Source organism: Macrobrachium nipponense, chromosome 1 (assembly GCF_015104395.2).
Source record: "Macrobrachium nipponense isolate FS-2020 chromosome 1, ASM1510439v2, whole genome shotgun sequence".
Taxonomy (NCBI): domain Eukaryota; kingdom Metazoa; phylum Arthropoda; class Malacostraca; order Decapoda; family Palaemonidae; genus Macrobrachium; species Macrobrachium nipponense.
In genome coordinates this window covers 192,007,741-192,026,878 of record NC_087200.1, presented here as the reverse complement: position 1 = coordinate 192,026,878, position 19,138 = coordinate 192,007,741, and the positions used below count along the sequence as shown (strand labels likewise).

The 19,138-nt window shown below is 40.4% G+C and overlaps 1 protein-coding gene and 1 long non-coding RNA gene across 2 annotated transcripts in view; both read right to left on the bottom strand.

Moving 5' to 3' along the window:
* LOC135219954 (uncharacterized) overlaps positions 1-19,138 on the bottom strand; it is a 224,577-nt gene that overhangs the window by 58,158 nt on the left and 147,281 nt on the right. The window lies entirely within an intron of this gene.
* Positions 1-19,138, bottom strand: part of LOC135219953 (protein cycle-like) — a gene marked incomplete at its 5' end in the record, with an annotated part of 77,833 nt that overhangs the window by 37,990 nt on the left and 20,705 nt on the right. Inside the window, 2 exon segments of the mRNA XM_064257197.1 lie at positions 4,428-4,543; positions 17,594-17,761. Coding sequence (XP_064113267.1) covers positions 4,428-4,543; positions 17,594-17,761 — 284 coding nt within the window.

The window sequence follows — 19,138 nt, the reverse complement described above, 5'->3', positions numbered from 1 at the left end:
AATCCCTTGAGCATGAGCCCACGTCCAGACTAAAGGGCCCCATACACTGAACAATTGTAAGAACGATTGTCGTTATTGACACACACACACACTACAGTGGTCCCCCGTATTCATGGAGGATGCGTACCAGACACCCCCCGTGAATAGTTAGAACCTGCGAATAGTTGGAAACCCTATAAAAACACTGAAAATAGCCTATTTTGTTAGTTACAACTCAAGAAAAACCCACTTAAAATTTTTATACTTGGTTTTCTTAATAGTTTCATCACAAAAAGTGCATTTTATGATGAAATTGATAAAAAAACCAGGAATTTGCAAATTTTCCGCGAATAATGTGGAGACACGTTCCCGAGAGAAATCCGTGAATGTGTGAGTCCACGAATCCAGAGAATGCGAACACGGGGGTCCACTGTATTCAGACAGTATGAACATTCTCCACACCGATTTCAGTCTAGGCAAAGATTTTGTCTCAGGAAGACATAGCATCATCTCTAGAAGAGACATGCGAGATAGCATTATATCAGCAGACAAACACATACACTGAACAACCTGTGTGTGACAGACATAAGTTGCAAGCCAGCAACCTGGTCATGACAGATTTCAGCTAAGATCATTTAGACATGAAACTCTGCCCACTTTTGCATTCAGACAAGCCCAAACACAATGTTTTTACGAACGATAGACAGTCGTTCAGACAATCATTCAGTGTATGGGGCCCTTAAGGCAAAGACCCTTATGAACACCTGAGGGACCATAGTCAATCCGGAGCAAAAGACCTTGAACTAGAAGACTTGCTCTCCCAGACTGAAGCAAAGGAACTTCCTGGACAAAGGATGGATTGGAATCTGAAAGTAAGCAGCCTTCAAGTTTATTGACAGCAAGAATTTATTGTCTTTTATCGCTGCCAAAACTGTCCGAGGAGTCTCTATCCTGAACCTTATCCTCCCTACAGTGATTCAGAGTGGAAAGGTCGATCACAGGGGTCCAGTCACCTGTAGTCTTTGGAACCAGGAAAATCCAACTGTAAAATTCCAGAGAAGGATGCTGCACTTCCTCCACCACCCCTTTGTCCAGCATCTTCAACACTTCCTCCCGAAGAGCTAAGTACTTCAGGGAGCCGTCAGCATAGGTCAGATTGAGAGGGGGTCTATCCGAGAGAGGGGGAGAGAAGTCAAAGGGTAGTAGATACCCCACCTGAAGAACATCTACTACCCATTTCTCCACTCCATGCAACTGCTATCTGGCCCAATGGCCTGCCAGGCATCCCCCTACCCAGGAGAGTGCCCACTCTACTGAAGACCCCTTCTGCCCTTTCCTCTAGAGCCCCTCCCAGCCTTGAAGGGGTGAGATTGAAAGCGACGCTGTGCTGTTGCTGTCTTGACTTTGATGGAGAAAAAGACTGAGGAACTCTTACAGAAGTTGAACGCCTAGACGACTTGACATGAGAAGACCGTCATGTCCGGCGTTGCGGAGGGGGAGGGGGAAGACGAGAAGAGCCTCTGATTTGGATATCGTCTGATGTACTGACCTATCCTTTGTATAAGCTTCCCACCGTTTGATCGCAACTTCTAAATGAGTTCTTGGGAAAAGAAACTGTGACTCAAGGAGATCCCCGTTATGGAGAGCCAACAAGGACTCCGGATCTACTGACCCCGCCACCTTCGACAAGGCCGCATCTCTCCTGGCTAGGAGAGGGTTGGACCACAAAGTTGCGCTAAGGTGGCTTTGATATAAAATGGCCTTAGCACCAGACTACAATAGCCTGACCAAGGAGGAAGAACTGACTAAACCTCCCTCTGCTCGATCCGAAGCTATCCTGGCTACCGCGGTGGACCACAAATCCAGCCATGAGACAGTCTGGAAGATGGAAGCAGTAGTAGTCTCCATAGCCAAGGCTTCTTGCGATGAAACCGACAGACCCTAAGACCTAACCTGATCCAGGGTCAAACCAGGTTCAAGAAGGATCACATCCAAATTAAGATGAAGGGACATCAGCTGAATCACATTAGTGGAATAATACTTCCTTTTGTGCACTAGAGGGGGAGGAAGAAACTTCAAGGACCTATTGGAGCGTAGAGAGCCATCTCAGTCTGAAACCAAAGCATTAACACGTTGCAAGGTAGACTAATCATGTCTGACAAGGGAAGCTCAAACGAAGCCCTACTATCTTGCCTTGGGCCTAGCAAGGCCTCTATACCCATAGGGGTCATGGAAGACAGAGTCTGTGCACTAGACCCAAGATTATTGAACTCCCAAATGAGATCAACAATGAGAAAGAGGACAGAAACTCCTGGTTGTCTCCCTCCTCCAGCTCCAGCAAAGGAGATTGATGGCACAAAGAAGGCTTGGAAGGATCCTCATCCTTCCCTAACAGCACTGGAGAGGCTTTCTCAGGAAGCTGGGCATCATGACTCCAACCAGGTGGAGTGGAGCCCCTAATTGCTGAAGATCCTGAAACAGAGGGTTCCGTAACATGGCTATACAAAGAAACCTGTAAACGATCTCGACCCAAACCGCATACACGCTAGTGCAACAAACCACGTACAGGTTTGCTAGACAAATCATGTACATGGACATGCAACGAGTCAAGTACACAGCCGTGAGATGACACACGAGCACGGTTGTGAGACAGGGAACAAAGACGAAGTAAACTTCCTGACAGGGACCGATTCCTAAGGTCCCGGTCTTTGGGAGGCGAACAAGAAACACGTCCACGGCCCAGAGTAGCCTTACGTACTCGATGGTCAACCTCAACATTGCTGAGAGAAGACTCCTTGGAAGGCGTATGAGACAGAGTCATAGCAGGCACCTTTGACTTCTTAATCGGAGCCTTATCATCTTTACGACGGACTGGAACAGGTACAGGAGACAGAGATGGTTGAGATAAGGGGCTAACATGTATGTGTAAGGGAGAGACACGGCTGTGTAAAAAAGCCAGCGATGTCTCTTGCTAAAAGGGGGAAGAGAAGAATCACTCCTACAACTCTTCTTGCCAGAGAGAGCAGAATACATCTCTTGAAAAACAGAGTCCAGTGTCTCAAACCCGCTTGAAACGTCTCCAATGGCTCAGCGAGAGGAAGAGATGACGTCACAACAACGGAAGGAAGCCGACATCATAGGCTGGCGGAGTGATAAAGGGTGACCCAGCAAGTGTAAACTTTGATACAGGCATCCCGCTAGGAGGCAGCACATGAGAGCCAAAGTAATGTAGTCCTGGATGTGGGGGGACTGCCAATGTGGCCGACGGGGGGTACAAGCCACCAAGAAATGCGAGAGAAGGCCATCCAAGGAGTGGAACCCTGTAGGCCTAATGATGCCCAAACAGCCACCATCTTGTCTGATTTGGAATTTGAAGTAAAGGAAACAGGTATAGCCTCTCTCGGGAAGGACAATAGATCCCGCAGGAGAGGGGGGGCTACATTAAACATAATCTCATCCTGTGCAACTCCCGATACTTCCAACGATGAATTGATGGAAGAAAGGGAAGGCGACAGCAGTACAACCGAAGCAGGGGGAACGCTTCTGGAAGAGGGGGATGCTGAAACGTCAGGCAAAAAACCCTATCAAAAAGGTCAAGTAGAAACTCTGACGTTCCCTCTTCTTGTAAAACACCCTCCACTGAGACTTTAGGCCAGGAACGACATTCCAGGCAAGGATTAGTAGGTACAGAAATTAGATCGGCACCTACTGCATGTCGTATAGGGATCTGTAACTGTAGAAGCCAAATACCTGGAGCATGGAAAACCCCGAATGCCCAGACACACTTGTTGATGAGGCCTTGCAGACGCGGAGGGCACCATAACAACACAAAGCACCACTGAAACAAAAAGAAATCACAAGTAAACGAAGCAACTGGCTTGGGAGGAGAGCTAAAGTGACTACTCTCCAAGGCAGACAAAGAAAGATTGTTGCATCACAAGGTTCTATGCCTGGTTGGTGACCACCTTCCACCTTGTATGTATATGCATGAGTTGCCAGATGCCACAGATTCCTTGCTTTACAATCTTTGATTGTTTTTAACCTGTTTCCAGCTGGCAAAAGAAGATTATCCTATTGTTAAGACTGAGGGTTTGTTCCACATATGAACAATACTTTATTATATTTGATGATAGGTGAGTATCAGTATTCCTCATTTCAATATCCACTAGGCAAGTATCAGTATTTATTTCAATATCCACATGTCTAACCTGCTTACTGAATTTTTCTGTTGAGTACCAAATCTAATTTCTATTCTTCCAGACTTGGAATTAATTATCCAGTAAATAACATAATTTGATAAGTGAGTCCATAAGTTGGGGTTCCAGCATATTTGCCACAAAATATGTGAAAATTGAAATGATAACCATAATCCTACTGATGGTTTGCTACATTTTATTATCTACATGACCTATTTTGTAAAGCCAAGTAATTTTAAATAATTTTCTCACCAAACAGGATAAATTGCAGGAGTCTGAATCACCCTCCGAATCCTCCTCTAACGGATCCTTAGTTGGAGCCCACGACTTGAGGTAGCCAGTGAAATGAATGACGCTATATTTTTTATCTGTAAAGAAATGAAAGTAATAAAAATAATTTGGTCTTTTTTTTTCTTTGTCTCTTAATTTTAAACAACCTCAACTTTCTTATTTCTAAAATTTTAGTGGCCTTTAAACCAATGTTGTTATTTACAATAATAATTTCTGCTTACATTATTAATATGTGTACATAACTTTAATCTTTTCTGATGATTTTATTAATAAAACACCTCAAATAAAAAAATTTTCCTCTCTTATACATCACCTTTTTGTATCATTCCTAATACATAAAAAATAATGATACCTGATCATCACCATTTTCATATGATTTATTTTTTATTTATTTAATAATCTATTATTATTATTTTTTTAGATTAAACATAAAATATGTTATCTCTTTTGCCTTGTCTAACTGCTACCTGAATTCCTCAATTACTTATCCTTTAGTGTGACTTGGTTGTGTCAACATTTGTCTATGTCACAATGAGAATATGGCTTTCTAATGATTTAAACCACAGTGCCTTCATTTTTCATTACCTAATTCATTTTCTGAGTACATTTCTTTCATTGCATGTATTTTGGCTTGTTAATTATAATTACATAATTCACGAGCACTGGGTGTTGGGGGGAATTATCCGTACTTCATTAATAATTTTAATTTTTCCTAGTGTCTAGTTCATTTTTACTTGTCAATTCCAGTAATAATTTCCTTTGGCAGGGGATTTTTCTGTAACATGATGTAATTTCTTATCAGCTTAGTAATTGTGTTGCTTCATAGCACATTCTCATTTAACATTACCCTGTTGTCTTCATTTTTTTGTATGCTATTTAGTTGGTTTCTGTTGTCTTTTTTGATAAATCATGAAGTACAAACTTCTCACCTCACTGTATTCAAATGCTTACAGTACTCAATTAGAATATTTTTGGAGCTCTGGTTTCTGAGGGCTCTCAATTTCTCAAACTTCCAACTAAACTGTGATTCGAGCTCTGTAGTCTTTAAGAAATAAAAGAATTTTTCTTACACCCATCAATCATGGTTAACTTTAATTCTAATGTTGAAATCCCCTGAATGTAGCACCTGAAGTCTAAAGAGCTAAAGACGGAAGAATAGTAAAATCAACCTGTGTGTATGTTAAGAAATTAAAGAGCTTGGCTCATGTGGGCATTATGGGAGTTTAAGATATTGATAAAGCAGCCAAAGCTGTAATAACTATAACCAGATGAAATGAACACCAATCTTCTCAGTGATTATTTTGCCTCTCAAATATATGGCAAACTTTATGGAATAATGAATTTGGCAACAAATTAAAATACTGCAATTTTATCAATATTCCTCTCTCTCTTTTGACCATGGATAATTTGATGGACAGCTCACATAATAAAAACCTTCAGAGCAAACAATGAATATAACAACAATTAAAACATAACTCAAGTGAATGTCCATAATTCAACCAACAATGGATGTCAGTTAGGTGAACAAATAAAGTTTCTCAATATCTTCATTTTTAATTTACCTAATCGTTATATTTCTGAAGAATGGCAATTTATTAAATACAATCAAAACCTTTGTTATATGGAGACACACTTAAAGGTGCCGGCTGGCTAATGCCATTTTTTAAGGACAGGATTTTGACATTCATACCACTTAATAAGGTGACTTGGGACATCTCTAAACTGCATATGATTTTTGCCTCTGGCATTCGGTTTTGTGATGCCAGTGCAATTTATCCCTAAAATAACCATTTTTCAAATTCTATCTCCTTCCTTGATACTTAACCCTTTCATGTCCAACTGACGTAATAGTAAGTAAAAATACTATATCCCCTATCTATCCAACTGATGTAGCGGTACGTAAAATTTACCAAAATTTTTTGTACGTATGGTAGGGGCATTTTTTTGTATTTTTGGACAAGTAGCGATTTCCATAGGCTAGATCATACCTTGGACCGAGTATCTTGGGTATCAATACGCCAGCAAAGTAGTTTCTGTACTGCGCATGCTCAAATCCCTGGCGTAGTAAAATTCTCACAATGAAATCAGCTGATCGCACCTACACTTCCCTCTCAGTGACCCAATTGCGAGCTGTTGTTGACACAAGTGGTTGTTTACATGGTAACGTCACACAAGAACAATATTTTTCCAACATGCATTCGCATAGTTTTTATGGTAAAAGTAATGGAAAATGCGTTAGTGCATCCCATAAGAGACGATTAGAGTTTCGGCAGGGCTCTGAATCTCCAGAAGATACCAAGATAAGGAGGCTTCTAATGGACATTGACTTTTCTTGGAAGGCTCGCAGGATTAACCTAGCCATGGAACTACTCCGTCAGGATTAAGAGGAAGAAATTTGCCTGTTATGTATAGCTTTTGAGCTACGAACGATAATGTTGACAACGGTAACATTTTTTTTTGTTTCGATCAATTATAATGTCAAAATGAACCTGTTGCTGTTACCAAAGCCATTTTCCTTAACCCTCCCTTTATTCTTCAACGTTTCCTCTACATTTTCATATATTTACAAAGTAATTTCTATGAAAAATAACCGAGATAGGGCTCTTCAAAAAATTGTTATTCTAGCGATAAATGTTGACAACGGTAACATTTTTTTCGTTTTGATCAACTTATAACGTCAAAATGAAAGTGTTGACATATCCAAAGCCATTTTTCTTGACCTTCCCTTTATTCTTCAACGTTTCCTCTACATTTTCGTATATTTACAAACAAATTTCTAAGAAAAATAACCAAGATAGGGCTCTTCAAAAAAGTTTTTTTCTAGCGATAATTCTCACCATGCGCCGGGCAGAGCACTCTGTTTCTTACCCTCTTTTCTATCAATTTTTTCACCGGCTGAACTTATTCGTTTTCCATTGTTTTATATATTGATATTTAGAGGATTTTGTTGGCTTTCTCATAAAAAATAATTCATTCGCCTAACTGTTATAGCATTTGACCAACGAACGATAATGTTAACGGTAACATTTTTTTTCGTTTCGATCAACTTATAACGTCAAAATGAAACTGTTGCCGTTACCAAAGCCATCTTTCTTAACTTTCCCTTTATTTTTCACATTTCCTCTACATTTTTGTATATTTACAAAGGAATTTCAATGAAAAATAACCGAGATAGGGCTCTTAAAATTTTTTTTTTCTAGCATTAATTCTCACTGTGCGCCGGGCAGAGCGCTCTGTTTCTTACCCTCTTTTCTATCAATTTTTTCACCGGCTGGACTTATTCGTTTTCCATTGATTTATATGTCGATATTTAGAGAATTTTATTGGCTTTCTCATAAATAAATAATTCATTCGCCTGACTCATAGTTTTTGGGTTACAAACAAAAATATAAAAAAAAGTAAAGATTTTTTTTTGTTTTTTGTTAAATAACTCACATTTTTTCGTATTTAGATGGCTGGGACTCGTATTCTGACTATTCCACCATAAAATACTAACATTTAGAAAAAAAGGACAGGAAAATGAACGTTGTTGGCATGAAATTTATATTTTTGCTAAATTTTCGAAATAATTATTTTTTCGCACTGTCGAGTGCTCCCAGACACCTCGGATATCTGGGGACACAGTGCTCAAAACTAAGCGGATATGAAAGAGTTAATATTAAGACCCGGGATTACTACCTGAATAGTTAGAATCCGCAAATAGTTGGAACCCCTATAATTATGCTGAAAACAGCCTATTCTGTTAGTTAAAACTCAAGAAAACCCACTAAAAACTTTTTAAACTTAGATTTTTTTTATTAGTTTTATCACAAAAAGTGCATTTTATGATAAAATTTATAAAAAAAAAAAAACTGGAATTTATGGATATTTCTCATAGATAAATACCGCAAATAGGTGAATTTTCCGCGAATAATGGGGGGAAATGTTCCTGAGAAATCCATGAATGTGTGTCCGTGAATACGGGGGGTCCACTGTATAGATATGAATTTTTTCATTATGGTAAAAAAATAATCCTATAAATCAGGAAAATTCTTTAATAAAAAGTGGAAAAAATGGCTATAACTGATTGTTCTATAATGTCTTTCTAAGTTATATACCAAATTTCAATGCTATAACTTTAAAACTAAGGGAGAAAATAAATTTGAAGTTCAATAAGTATAGTTTTGAGATACGGGCATTCAAAGTTTTCTTTGTATTTTTACAAAGACAATGTTAATAAATCATGATTATTATGAATTTTATATTCCTTTTTGGGTATTAAAAAACCAACACTATGTTTTTTATCATAATTAATTCATAAATGAATATCTCTGCTCAAAGATCGTAGCCTGGGGCACTGCATCAAGGGAGACATGGCGCTCCTTCTTACGCAACACACTCTCTCTCCTTCACTAACTCCGCTATTATCACCAATATTATGATCTTCTGAACTCTTATTAGAGTCAATTTTCTTCTTCTGTATGTTAGCAAGATGTTTTGCTTGTCTTTTTCTCTTTGGCATGATGAAAAACCTTACCGAAACAAATCCTGTCTTGTGACTCATGGAATCTCTACAGATGCCATTGCTCACAATTTGTTTGGTAATACAGTGGTACCTTGACATACGAAAGTCCCAGCTTACGTAACAAGTTACGAAAGCAAATACGAAGATTTTTTTGGCTCTACATATGAAAATAGTTCAGGTTATGAAAGGTTGTTGCAGTAAAGTCCCGAGATTCGCCCGGACCACCGATAACAATTTTAAAACTCGCTCGCCGCCAACTGAGTAGACTCGCCACCATCCTCCCACTCTCCCATTGGTTCCTAATGCTAGTCACTGCCATAAGATCCTGCTCTCCTATTGGTCAGCATCTCTCCCATCATGCTCTATGTAAAGGCGTCCTTCGTCCACTTGGTAGCAGCATCATTATCGTAAGCACGCAGAATTTGTTCGTTCTATACAATTTCGTTTATCAACGTAAATTCGTGTTAGTGATTTCGTTGTATGTACTACTTTATCGTGTTGTGTGAGAACTTTAGTACATATACTACATAACTTAATTACTTACAGTATACGTAGTCATGGGTCCCAAGAAAGTTGCTGAAGTTCACAGAAAGAAGAGGATGCTTTCTATGGAGACAAAAATGGAGATTATCAAGAAGTATGAAGCTGGCATGCGGTTGAGTGTGATTGCTAAGGAATATGGCCGAAATCCGTCGACAATAGGCACCATCCTTAAGCAGAAGGAAGCTATCAAAGCAGCTACACCTTCCAAGGGCGTGACTATTTTGTCCAAAAAGAGGAGCCACATGCATGACGAGATGGAGAGGCTGCTTCTTGTCTGGATAAAAGACAAAGACATCACTAGCGATATGATAACCGAGACGGCAATCTCCCACAAGGCCAGCGCTATTTTCGGCGATTTGATTGCCCAGGCCTAAGAAGACGGAGGAGAAGGGACATCGACGCCAACCCCAGACTTCAAGGCTTCTCATGGGTGGTTTGAAAAATTTCGGAAATGGCCTGGCATCCATTCGGTGGTGCAGCATGGGGAGGTGGCCAGCTCGGACACGAAAACGGCCAAAGCCTTTATTAACCCTTAAACGCCGACTGGACGTATTTTACGTCGACATTTTTTGTCTCTCGGGTGCCGACTGGACGTATTTTACGTCGACATACAAAAGTTTTTTAAAAATTCGCGGAAAAATACTTTTAGGCCTACCAGCCGAAAACTCTTGAATCACGCGCCTTGGGGGATGCTGGGAGTTCACGGATCAAGGTGTTGTTGTGTTTACAATCGTTACGCAGGCGCGCAAGCGCGAATTTCTTTCTTGCCGCACTAAAAAGTATCTGTGACACATCTCTGAAATTATTTCGTCACTTTGACATAATTGTTTTACCATTTTAAATTAGCCGTTACATAGAGTATTATATATGAAAATATGCGCATTTTTATGTAGAATACAACAAAAAAATACTCATGATTGTAGCTTTTATCAGTTTTGAGATATTTTCATATAAATAACAATAATTGCCAAAATTTCAACCTTCGGTCAACTTTGACTCTACCGAAATGGTCGAAAAACGCAATTGTAAGCTAAAACTCTTATATTTTAGTAATATTCAATCATTTACCTTAATTTTGCAACTAATTGGAAGTCTCTAGCACAATATTTCGATTTATGGTGAATTTATGAAAAAACTTTTTCCTTACGTCCGCGCGGTAACTCTTCCGAAAAAAATCATACATGCGATTGTGGTAATGTTTGCACCATTTTAAATTAGCCGTTACATAAAGTTTTATATATGAAAATGTGCGCAATTTCATGTATAATACAACAAAAAATAGTTGAAGGTTGTAGCTTTTCTCATTTTTAAAATATTTGCATATAAATCACGATAAATAGAAAAAAAACCACGTTCGGTCAAATTTGACTCTACCGAAATGGTCGAAAAACGCAATTGTAAGATAAAACTCTTACAGTCTAGTAATATTCAGTCATTTATCTTCATCGTGAAACAAATTCAAAGTCTCTAGCACAATATTTAAATTTATGGTGAATTTAAAAAAAACTTTCCTTCCCTCTGCGCGCGGATTCTCTGCCACAAATCTCCGAAATGCGTAAGTCCCATTCTCGGAATATTTGCTCCGTTTCATATTAGGCATTTCATAGAGTTTTATATATGAAAATGTGTGCAATTTCATGTAAAATAAAACGAAAAATATTTGAAAGTTGTAGCTTTTCTTATTTCTGAAATAATTGCATATATATATAAAAATTCGACATTCGGTCAACTTTAACTCGTCATATATGGTTGAAAACTGCATTTGTAAGATAATATTCTTACAGTATAGTAATATTCAATCATTGTTCTTCATTTTGAAAGAAATTGGAAGTCTCTAGGACAATATTTAGATTTATGGTGAATTTTTGAAAAAAATATTTGTTTACATCCGCGCGTTACGAATTCATGCATTATTTTGTGATAATATTTTCTCTGTGTTGCTTTTATCGTTTTACAATGTGTTATATACCAAAATGATTGCAATTTAGTGTACATTACAACGAAAAAAAAGTAACTTGTTACCTTTAATCGTTTTGCGCACAGCGTGATTTGAATACAATTATATATGAAATTTCGTTTTTGCGCTATCATATATCGCATTATTTATATATGATAATGATAATTTTTTTCATTTCTGATGGTTGCATACTAAACTTCAGGCAATGACAAAAAAAGGAGCCAAAAATGAACTCTTAATCTTGAAAACTAAGCGCGCTGTGATTTTTTGAAAAAAATATTTTTTCCGCTTCCGCGCTCACTCTGAAACGTCTTCGGCACACGGGAGACATTTTTTTTTTTACCGCTTCGGCGTTTAAGGGTTAAGATGTTCAACGAGATGACGATCAACAAAGGCTACAGTTCTCAGCAAGTCTTCAACTGTGACGAGACTGGCCTTTTTTCGAAAAAAATGCCTCGTCGGACGTACATCACGGAGGAAGAGAAGAAGCTACCCGGGCATAAGCCTATGAAAGACAGACTTATGCTCGCATTTTGTTCCAATGCCAGTGGGGATTGCAAGGTGAAGCCCCTACTTGTCTATCATTCGGAGACTCCTCGAGCCTTCAAGGCCCACAAAGTGCTAAAGGAGAAGCTTCCAGTGATGTGGAGGGCTAATGCAAAAGCCTGGGTAACAAGACTTTTTTTTCACCGAGTGGGTAAATCTGTGTTTCGGCCCAAAAGTGAAGAAATTCTTGGAAGAGAAGCCCCTCCCTCTGAAATGTCTGCTGTTGTTGGACAATGCCACTGCTCACCCTCCTGGCTCAAGGAAGATATCCTAGCGGAGTATTCGTTCATCAAGGTTCTTTATCTTCTGCCTAACCCCACCCCTCTCCTCCAGCCCATGGACCAGCAAGTGATATCAAACTTAAGAAGCTGGATATGAAACATCTTTTCAAGTGATGTTTCGACATCACCGATACCACAAACCTCACCTTGCGTGAATTTTGGAAGGAGCATTTTGATATTGTAATATGCATCTGACTCATCTATCAAGCTTGGCAGGAGGTTTCGAGGCGAACCTTGAATTCTTCGTGGAGGAAACTCTGGCCTGATGCTGTATCCGCCCGAGATTTTGAGGGATTCGAAGTGGGCAAAGCTGGTGCAGATTCAGAAACAGTTGACGATCCTGAAACTGTTTTGCAACCAGATCTTGACGAGATCTTTGCACTCAGCAAGTCCATGGGGCTGGTTGTCGACGAGGACGACATCAATGACCTTCTCGAGGAGCACCAAGAGGAGCTTACGATGGATGACCTGAAGGAGTTGGAGGCCATGCAACATAACGTCGTTCAAGAAGAGTTCTCTAGTAACGGCGAGGAGGAGGAGGACGACCCTATGACAACGGTAGAAATTAAGGATGTTCTAGCTGCTTCTCATAAGGTGCAATCATTTGTAGAAAAGAGACACCCCGGAAAGGCTTACACAGGTTGAGGGAACCATTCCTTTGACGGTCAGAACGGTGCTATCAGAATTATAGAGACATTCTGGTGAGACAAAAACTTGTTTAACACCTCTTTTCAAATTGAATGGGGGAAAGGCATACAGATCTTTGTTCGACCAGTCCAGGAGGAAAGCGTCTGATGGCCAGGTTTGGGGATCTGGTAGTGGCAAACAATACAGAGAAAGATGATGGTTCCGAGACATCACAAAAAGGTCCATCATTGTTTTCCCCAAGCTTCCACAGATCTAGGCAAACCAGTGGATCCAAGGTTCATTCCATCAAGAGGACTTGTCCTTGATGGCTTTAGTTCATCTGCTAAAACACTGATCTTTCCTTGGACAATTCTGGTAATTAATCCTGGCGTTGTTCTGGTCTCCCCATAAGAGAAGGTCTCTTGCTGTATTGTACGCGGAGAAAGACCAAGTTCCTCCTTGCTTCGCTATGTAAGAGAGTGCTGTCGTATTGTCCAAGTATAGTACAATTGTCTTGTTTTTTACTTCTTGAAAAAAGGACTGAAGGCCTAAATGTACCACCTTGAGTTCTTTCACATTTATGTGGAAAGACCTTTGTTCTGGGAATCATATCCCTGATGCCTCGCTCTTCTCTAAGGAGCGCCCCATCCCAAATCTGATGCATCTGAGTAGTAGTTCAGGTCTGGGTTCAACGGAAAAAAAGAGACTTTCCTCGAGAATATCTTTTCTTGGGTTCCAACAGAGAAGGTCCTCCTTAATTTCTCTTGTCACTGGACACACATAAAAGTCTGGAAGAACCTTCCTGTTCCAGCTCGCTTTCGAAAAGAACTGTAGGGGTCTAAGATGTTGTCTGCCCAGATGTACGAACTGTTCCACTGATGATAGAAAACCCAAGGCTCATCCAATTGTTGGCTGAGATTCTTCCAGAGAATGATTCTCCTGTGCCTTCTTTATGCAAGATGCTATTCTTTTCAGTGTTGGAAAAATGAAAGTCCCAAGACACTGTTATCATCTCCAAATATTGAATCCTCTGAGAGGGGATCAATTGGGACTTCTAATGGTTTACTAGAATTCCTAATTTCTGTGTTAACAAGAGTGTTTTCCTGAGGTCCTCTGTACACTGACTCTCTAAATGGGCTCTGAGAAGCCAATCATCCAAATACAGGGAGATTCTCACCCCCTGTAGCCACTTTGCAATGGGAGCCATTACTTTGGTGAAAACTTGAGGCGCCATTGAAGGACCGAAGCAAAGAGCCCGAAATTGTTAAACTTTTCCCTCAAATACAAACCTGAGATACTTCTTTGAGCTGGGATAAATAGGAACATAGAAATACGTGTCCTTCAGGGCTAAGGACGCCATCTAATCTCCAGGGCGAATAGACAACAGGCCTGATTGGTTTGTTTCCATCTTGAATTTTGTCTTCAGGACGAAGACATTGAGAGCGCTGACATCCAAGATGAGCCTCTAGCCCCTTGATGACTTGGAAACCATGAATAGATGGTTGTAAAAACCTGGAGAACAAAGGTATTGCACTGGCTCTATTGCCCCCTTTTTTAAATGAGACAATTTCTTCTGTAAGCGCCAAAATCTTCTCTGACCCTTGCAAGTACTAAGCGGTCAAGATGACTGGTGTTTTGACTAAGGGAGGCATTTTCAGAACTTCACTAGCCAGGCCTCTGCTCCCTTTTTCTGCCAAAACTCCCAAAATGAAAGTCTGGCTCTGACTCAAGCACAGAGGACAGTCTCCTCACTTATGAGAAGAGCTTTTAGCAGAGGTCTTCTTGACTGCTTTCGAGGCGAAACAAGTATTTCTTCTGAACTAGAAAAGGATCTCGGTCTGAACCGAAAGGGCTGTGGCCTTGAAGGAAGACTGCCACAAACTTACAGCAGGAGTCTCCTTAGGGGTCTTGATGAACTGAGCAAGAAGATCCTGCGTGCTTTTCTTCTGCAACTCAGAAGCTATGTTGAGGACTGTAGACTGGGGAAACAGGTGTCTTTTATCCAGCAGAAAATACAGCAACACCAATCTTTGAGTAGCTGTAACTCCCTTAGTTAGAGGTGTAAGAGCACCAGAGGTCGCTTTTCTTCAGAGTCTCTAGCATATAAAGGGAAGCTAGTTCATGGGAGCCATCAGTGATTCCCCTGTGAATACAAGATAAAACTCCTAACCAGTCTGACAAAACAGTCTCTGGCAAGACCGAGCAATATCTAATTTTGTTGGCCAAAGCACCCACTGCCCAATCAAGAAAGTTCATAACTTTGAGCACATTGAAGATGTTCTTGAGTAGATGCACAAGTTCCGAGGCCGAAAACAATATCTTGGCTGATGAGAAAGCAGTGCCTTGCCAAATCTACTGATCATGAGATGTCTCCTTGGGAAGAAGCACAGATTTCCAAGGAAGGTACCTCTTTAGTGGCATATGAGATACCTCCATCTCAAAATCCTAGAGAGTCAAATACTAATCGAGGTACTGCCTGATTCCTCTTTTCTGCTAGCCATGCTTATATGTCCTTAAATGCTTTCTTAGCCAAAGAAGAAAGCACCATCTTCGGTATGTTGGAAGAAGCAGACGAAGGAATATCCATCACTAACGTTGATGTGGGTGATGAGGGAACTGTAGGCAAAAATAAGGTTGGATAAGAAGTCAACAGGAACTTCATTAAGGCGATGTACCCCGAAGAGGCAGCTTGATCCTGTACCTCTTCCTCTTCCAATGAAACGGGAGAAAGACCCACAGGACCTTGAGTTGTGTCTGTGACCAGAGGAGCTTGGGGAGTTGGAGCTATGACGGGCACCTAAAGAAGTTCCATACCTATGGACGCTTGAAGTATCCCAGCTGCTACTGGCGCCTCAGATGAAGCGGGAGCTTGAGGCGTCAAGGGAGCATCAACAAGTAAGGCCAAAATGTCCAGTTTCAGTTGAATAGGGTCCACTTCCGTTGAAAAAGCGGGAGCTACCAGAGGAGGCGGCACCATGAGGGGCTTAGGTACAACTGCACCTTGCTGTGACTCCATACCAATGGGCGCTACCGGGCACTTGTTGATAGAAGAGAATTCTGGCACCAATGGGCACTTAACTGCCTCTGACATCACGGGAACCTTGGGAGTAGCAGGGGCTGGGGGAGTACCACCTTCTGAGAGGCAATCAGAAGAAAATTGCTCCGGACTGTCCCAATGACTGCAAAATGGGTGCAGAGCTCTAGACCTCTTTATAGGAACCATGAGTGGTGGTGCTACATTTGTAGAGGCCCTCTTAAGAGGCCGCGACTTACTGCTTAAGCACCAACGACGACGTCAACAAGGAGAGGAGTCTCCAGAACTAGATAACTAATTCACTTACAAAGAGAGACCATTCCAGCAGTTCTTTGTTGCAACCTGGGAAACTATAGCAGGTTGAACTGACGGGCGTGCTCGTGGGCAGATCCCACCAACCTCCCTTGCACTACCAGTTTGACTCCTCCAATGTACTGGGGAGTATGCCAGTGACCTTTGCCTAGGAGAGTTGATAAGACAAACAGCCACCTCCTCCACTTACACTGCACTGTCACTTTTTGCCTTGTCCATCAGGACTTTCTCTGATGAACCAAGCTGCTCCATTGTCTAAACTAACAGGGTAAAATGTTTTTCAAACTTTTCTTCTAGGCTGGTGATGGAGTTGAGATCGGAAGTGTGGGAGCCTGAGAAGGGGCTAGAGAAATAACAGAAACATTCAAATCCCATGATCCCTGACAAGCCAATTTTTAACTAGCTCTATCTAAAGCTTTTCTCTTCCTATCTCTATCCAATTTGCTTAAATGAGATTCTAAGTTCCTCCATGTTCTCTCATCCCAATCTACACACCCATAACACCTTACATCCACAGAGCATACTTGCCCACAACATGGGAACATGGTATGTGTACCATAAGACTCTTTAGTCAATCTAGTCTTACAACCATTCGCACAATACCTAATGTTAGCAACACTAGAGTCCGACATGTTGAAAAAACAGAGAGACAAGTCGATAATTAAGTCCAAAAAACTATCTAGTTCTTCAGTAACAAGCACCAAACAGAAACAGAATTGGCCAAAACATCATAAATAACATGTACTTCAAATGCTGAAAAACAAAAGGAAAAGTCAAGATTCCATTATTAAATGCACCTGACAACCAGTCTGTGGCCATCAGCCAGCAGAAAAAAACTGAGCTCTTTGCCAATTGATTCCTCTCTTTCCCTGAAAGTGGGTGGGGTCGTGGTTACCTAACCAAAACAAGACAAAAAATTAGAGCAGCCTGCAAATTTCGGAATTTAACTGCCGGGCAAGTGAAACTCTTATCTATATAATTACTGGGTAAGTCCCATCATTAAAATTATATATTATAAATGAAAAAACATGTTAATACAGTTTTTCTTGTAGGATGCAGTAGGCTGTCGAATACAAGTCCGTATAAACAAGATAATCAGTCAGTTAGTTCGAAGTATGAGAATTTGTTCGACAAACGATACAAAATTTTCTAGAAAATTTCTTTCGAAAAGCGGAATGTTCATCAAAATTATGAAGTACCACTGTATTAGAGTATACCAGACTGAGACAAAGACCATGATTTCTTCTGCCTAAGGATAGCAACTCTCAGCCATTTTCAATTATTTTATGAACAAAAAATTACATACTTTCATGGAGCAGATACCTGAACTCTGAGATTTTGATTTCTTTTTCTGGCAGCCTGTTGAGGAATCAGCTTCTTCCTTCAACACAGCAGTAGATTTGCATCTCATACGGCAAAAGAAAGCCCTGCGTGATCCAGGACAGAGCCTTGTGAGACCCTGAGGCACATCAGGTTTGACAGGCAACAATGCTGAAATATGAAGATCCAAATTTAGTTGATCATCAATAAAAGTATATTTAATAATATTGAATCAAGAATTTTCTATATTATATAAATTCGAAAATATTTCATCTTGAAAAAGCAGTCACAAGAAACAAAAAATTATCACACTCATTACGAAAAGTCACCAAATAAGACGTAAATTATACAATGAATGTTATCCCTTATATTGAAGTGAAATGCACAGACTTCATGATAATGAGGCAAAATTACTATGTTTAATAGTAAGCATATAATACATTCCAATTTTAATTATGAGGTTACTGGAAATATTTTTTTTCAAAACAAGATTAACAATGTTACAAAACCAATATTTAGCATCAGCCTACATTCATCATCTTTGAAGCCTCAGACAATTTAGTCAATATTTTATCAGCTTATGGATCCCTTCATCCCCAGCAAACACAAGCCCAACTTTTTGTATAGTCTGGACCAAATCATAGAGGCTTGAAGGACGAAATTGTATTGTTAGTACAGTGGAACCTCAACATATGAAATTCCCTTTACGAAAGCAAAGACGAAGATATTTTTGCTCCTGTATACGAAAATAATTCAGGTTACGAAAGGGTGTACTGTAAAGTCCGAGATTTGCCCACACCGCCGAGAACAATTTTAAAACTCGCGCGCCACCAACTGAGTAGACTTGCCACCATCCTCCCGCTCTCCCATTGGTTCCTGATGCTAGTCACCGCCATAAGATCCTGCTCTCCTATTGGTCAGCATCTATCCCATCATGCCTCTACGTAAAGGCGTCGTTCGGCCACTTCATTGCATCAGCGTTATCGGACGCACGCAGAATTCTTTCGTTTACATATACGTATACTTTATCGCGTTGTGTGTGAACTTAATTAACTTAATTAGGGTCCCAAGAATGTTCCTGAAATTCATGGAAAGAAGAGGATGCTTTCTTTGGAGACTAAGGTGGAGATAGTTAAGAAGTATGAAGCTGGCATGCGGTCGAGTGTGATCGCTAAGGAATACAGCTGAAATCCGTTGACAATAGGCACCATCCTTAAGCAGAAGGAAGCCATCAAAGCAGCTGCACCTTCCAAGGGCGTGACTATTTTGTCTAACAAGAGGAGCCACGTGCATGATGAGATGGAGAGGCTGCTTCTTGTATGGATTAAATACAAAGAAATTGCTGGTGATACGATAACCGAGAAGGCAAACTGCCACAAGGCCAGAACTATCTTCGGTGATCTGATTGCCCAGGCCAAAGATGACGGAGGAGAAGGGACATCGACGCCAACCCCAGACTTCAAGGCTTCTCATGTGTGGTTTGATAAATTCTGTAAATGGACTGGCATCCATTCGGTGGTGCGGCATGGGGAGGCTGCCAGCTCGGAC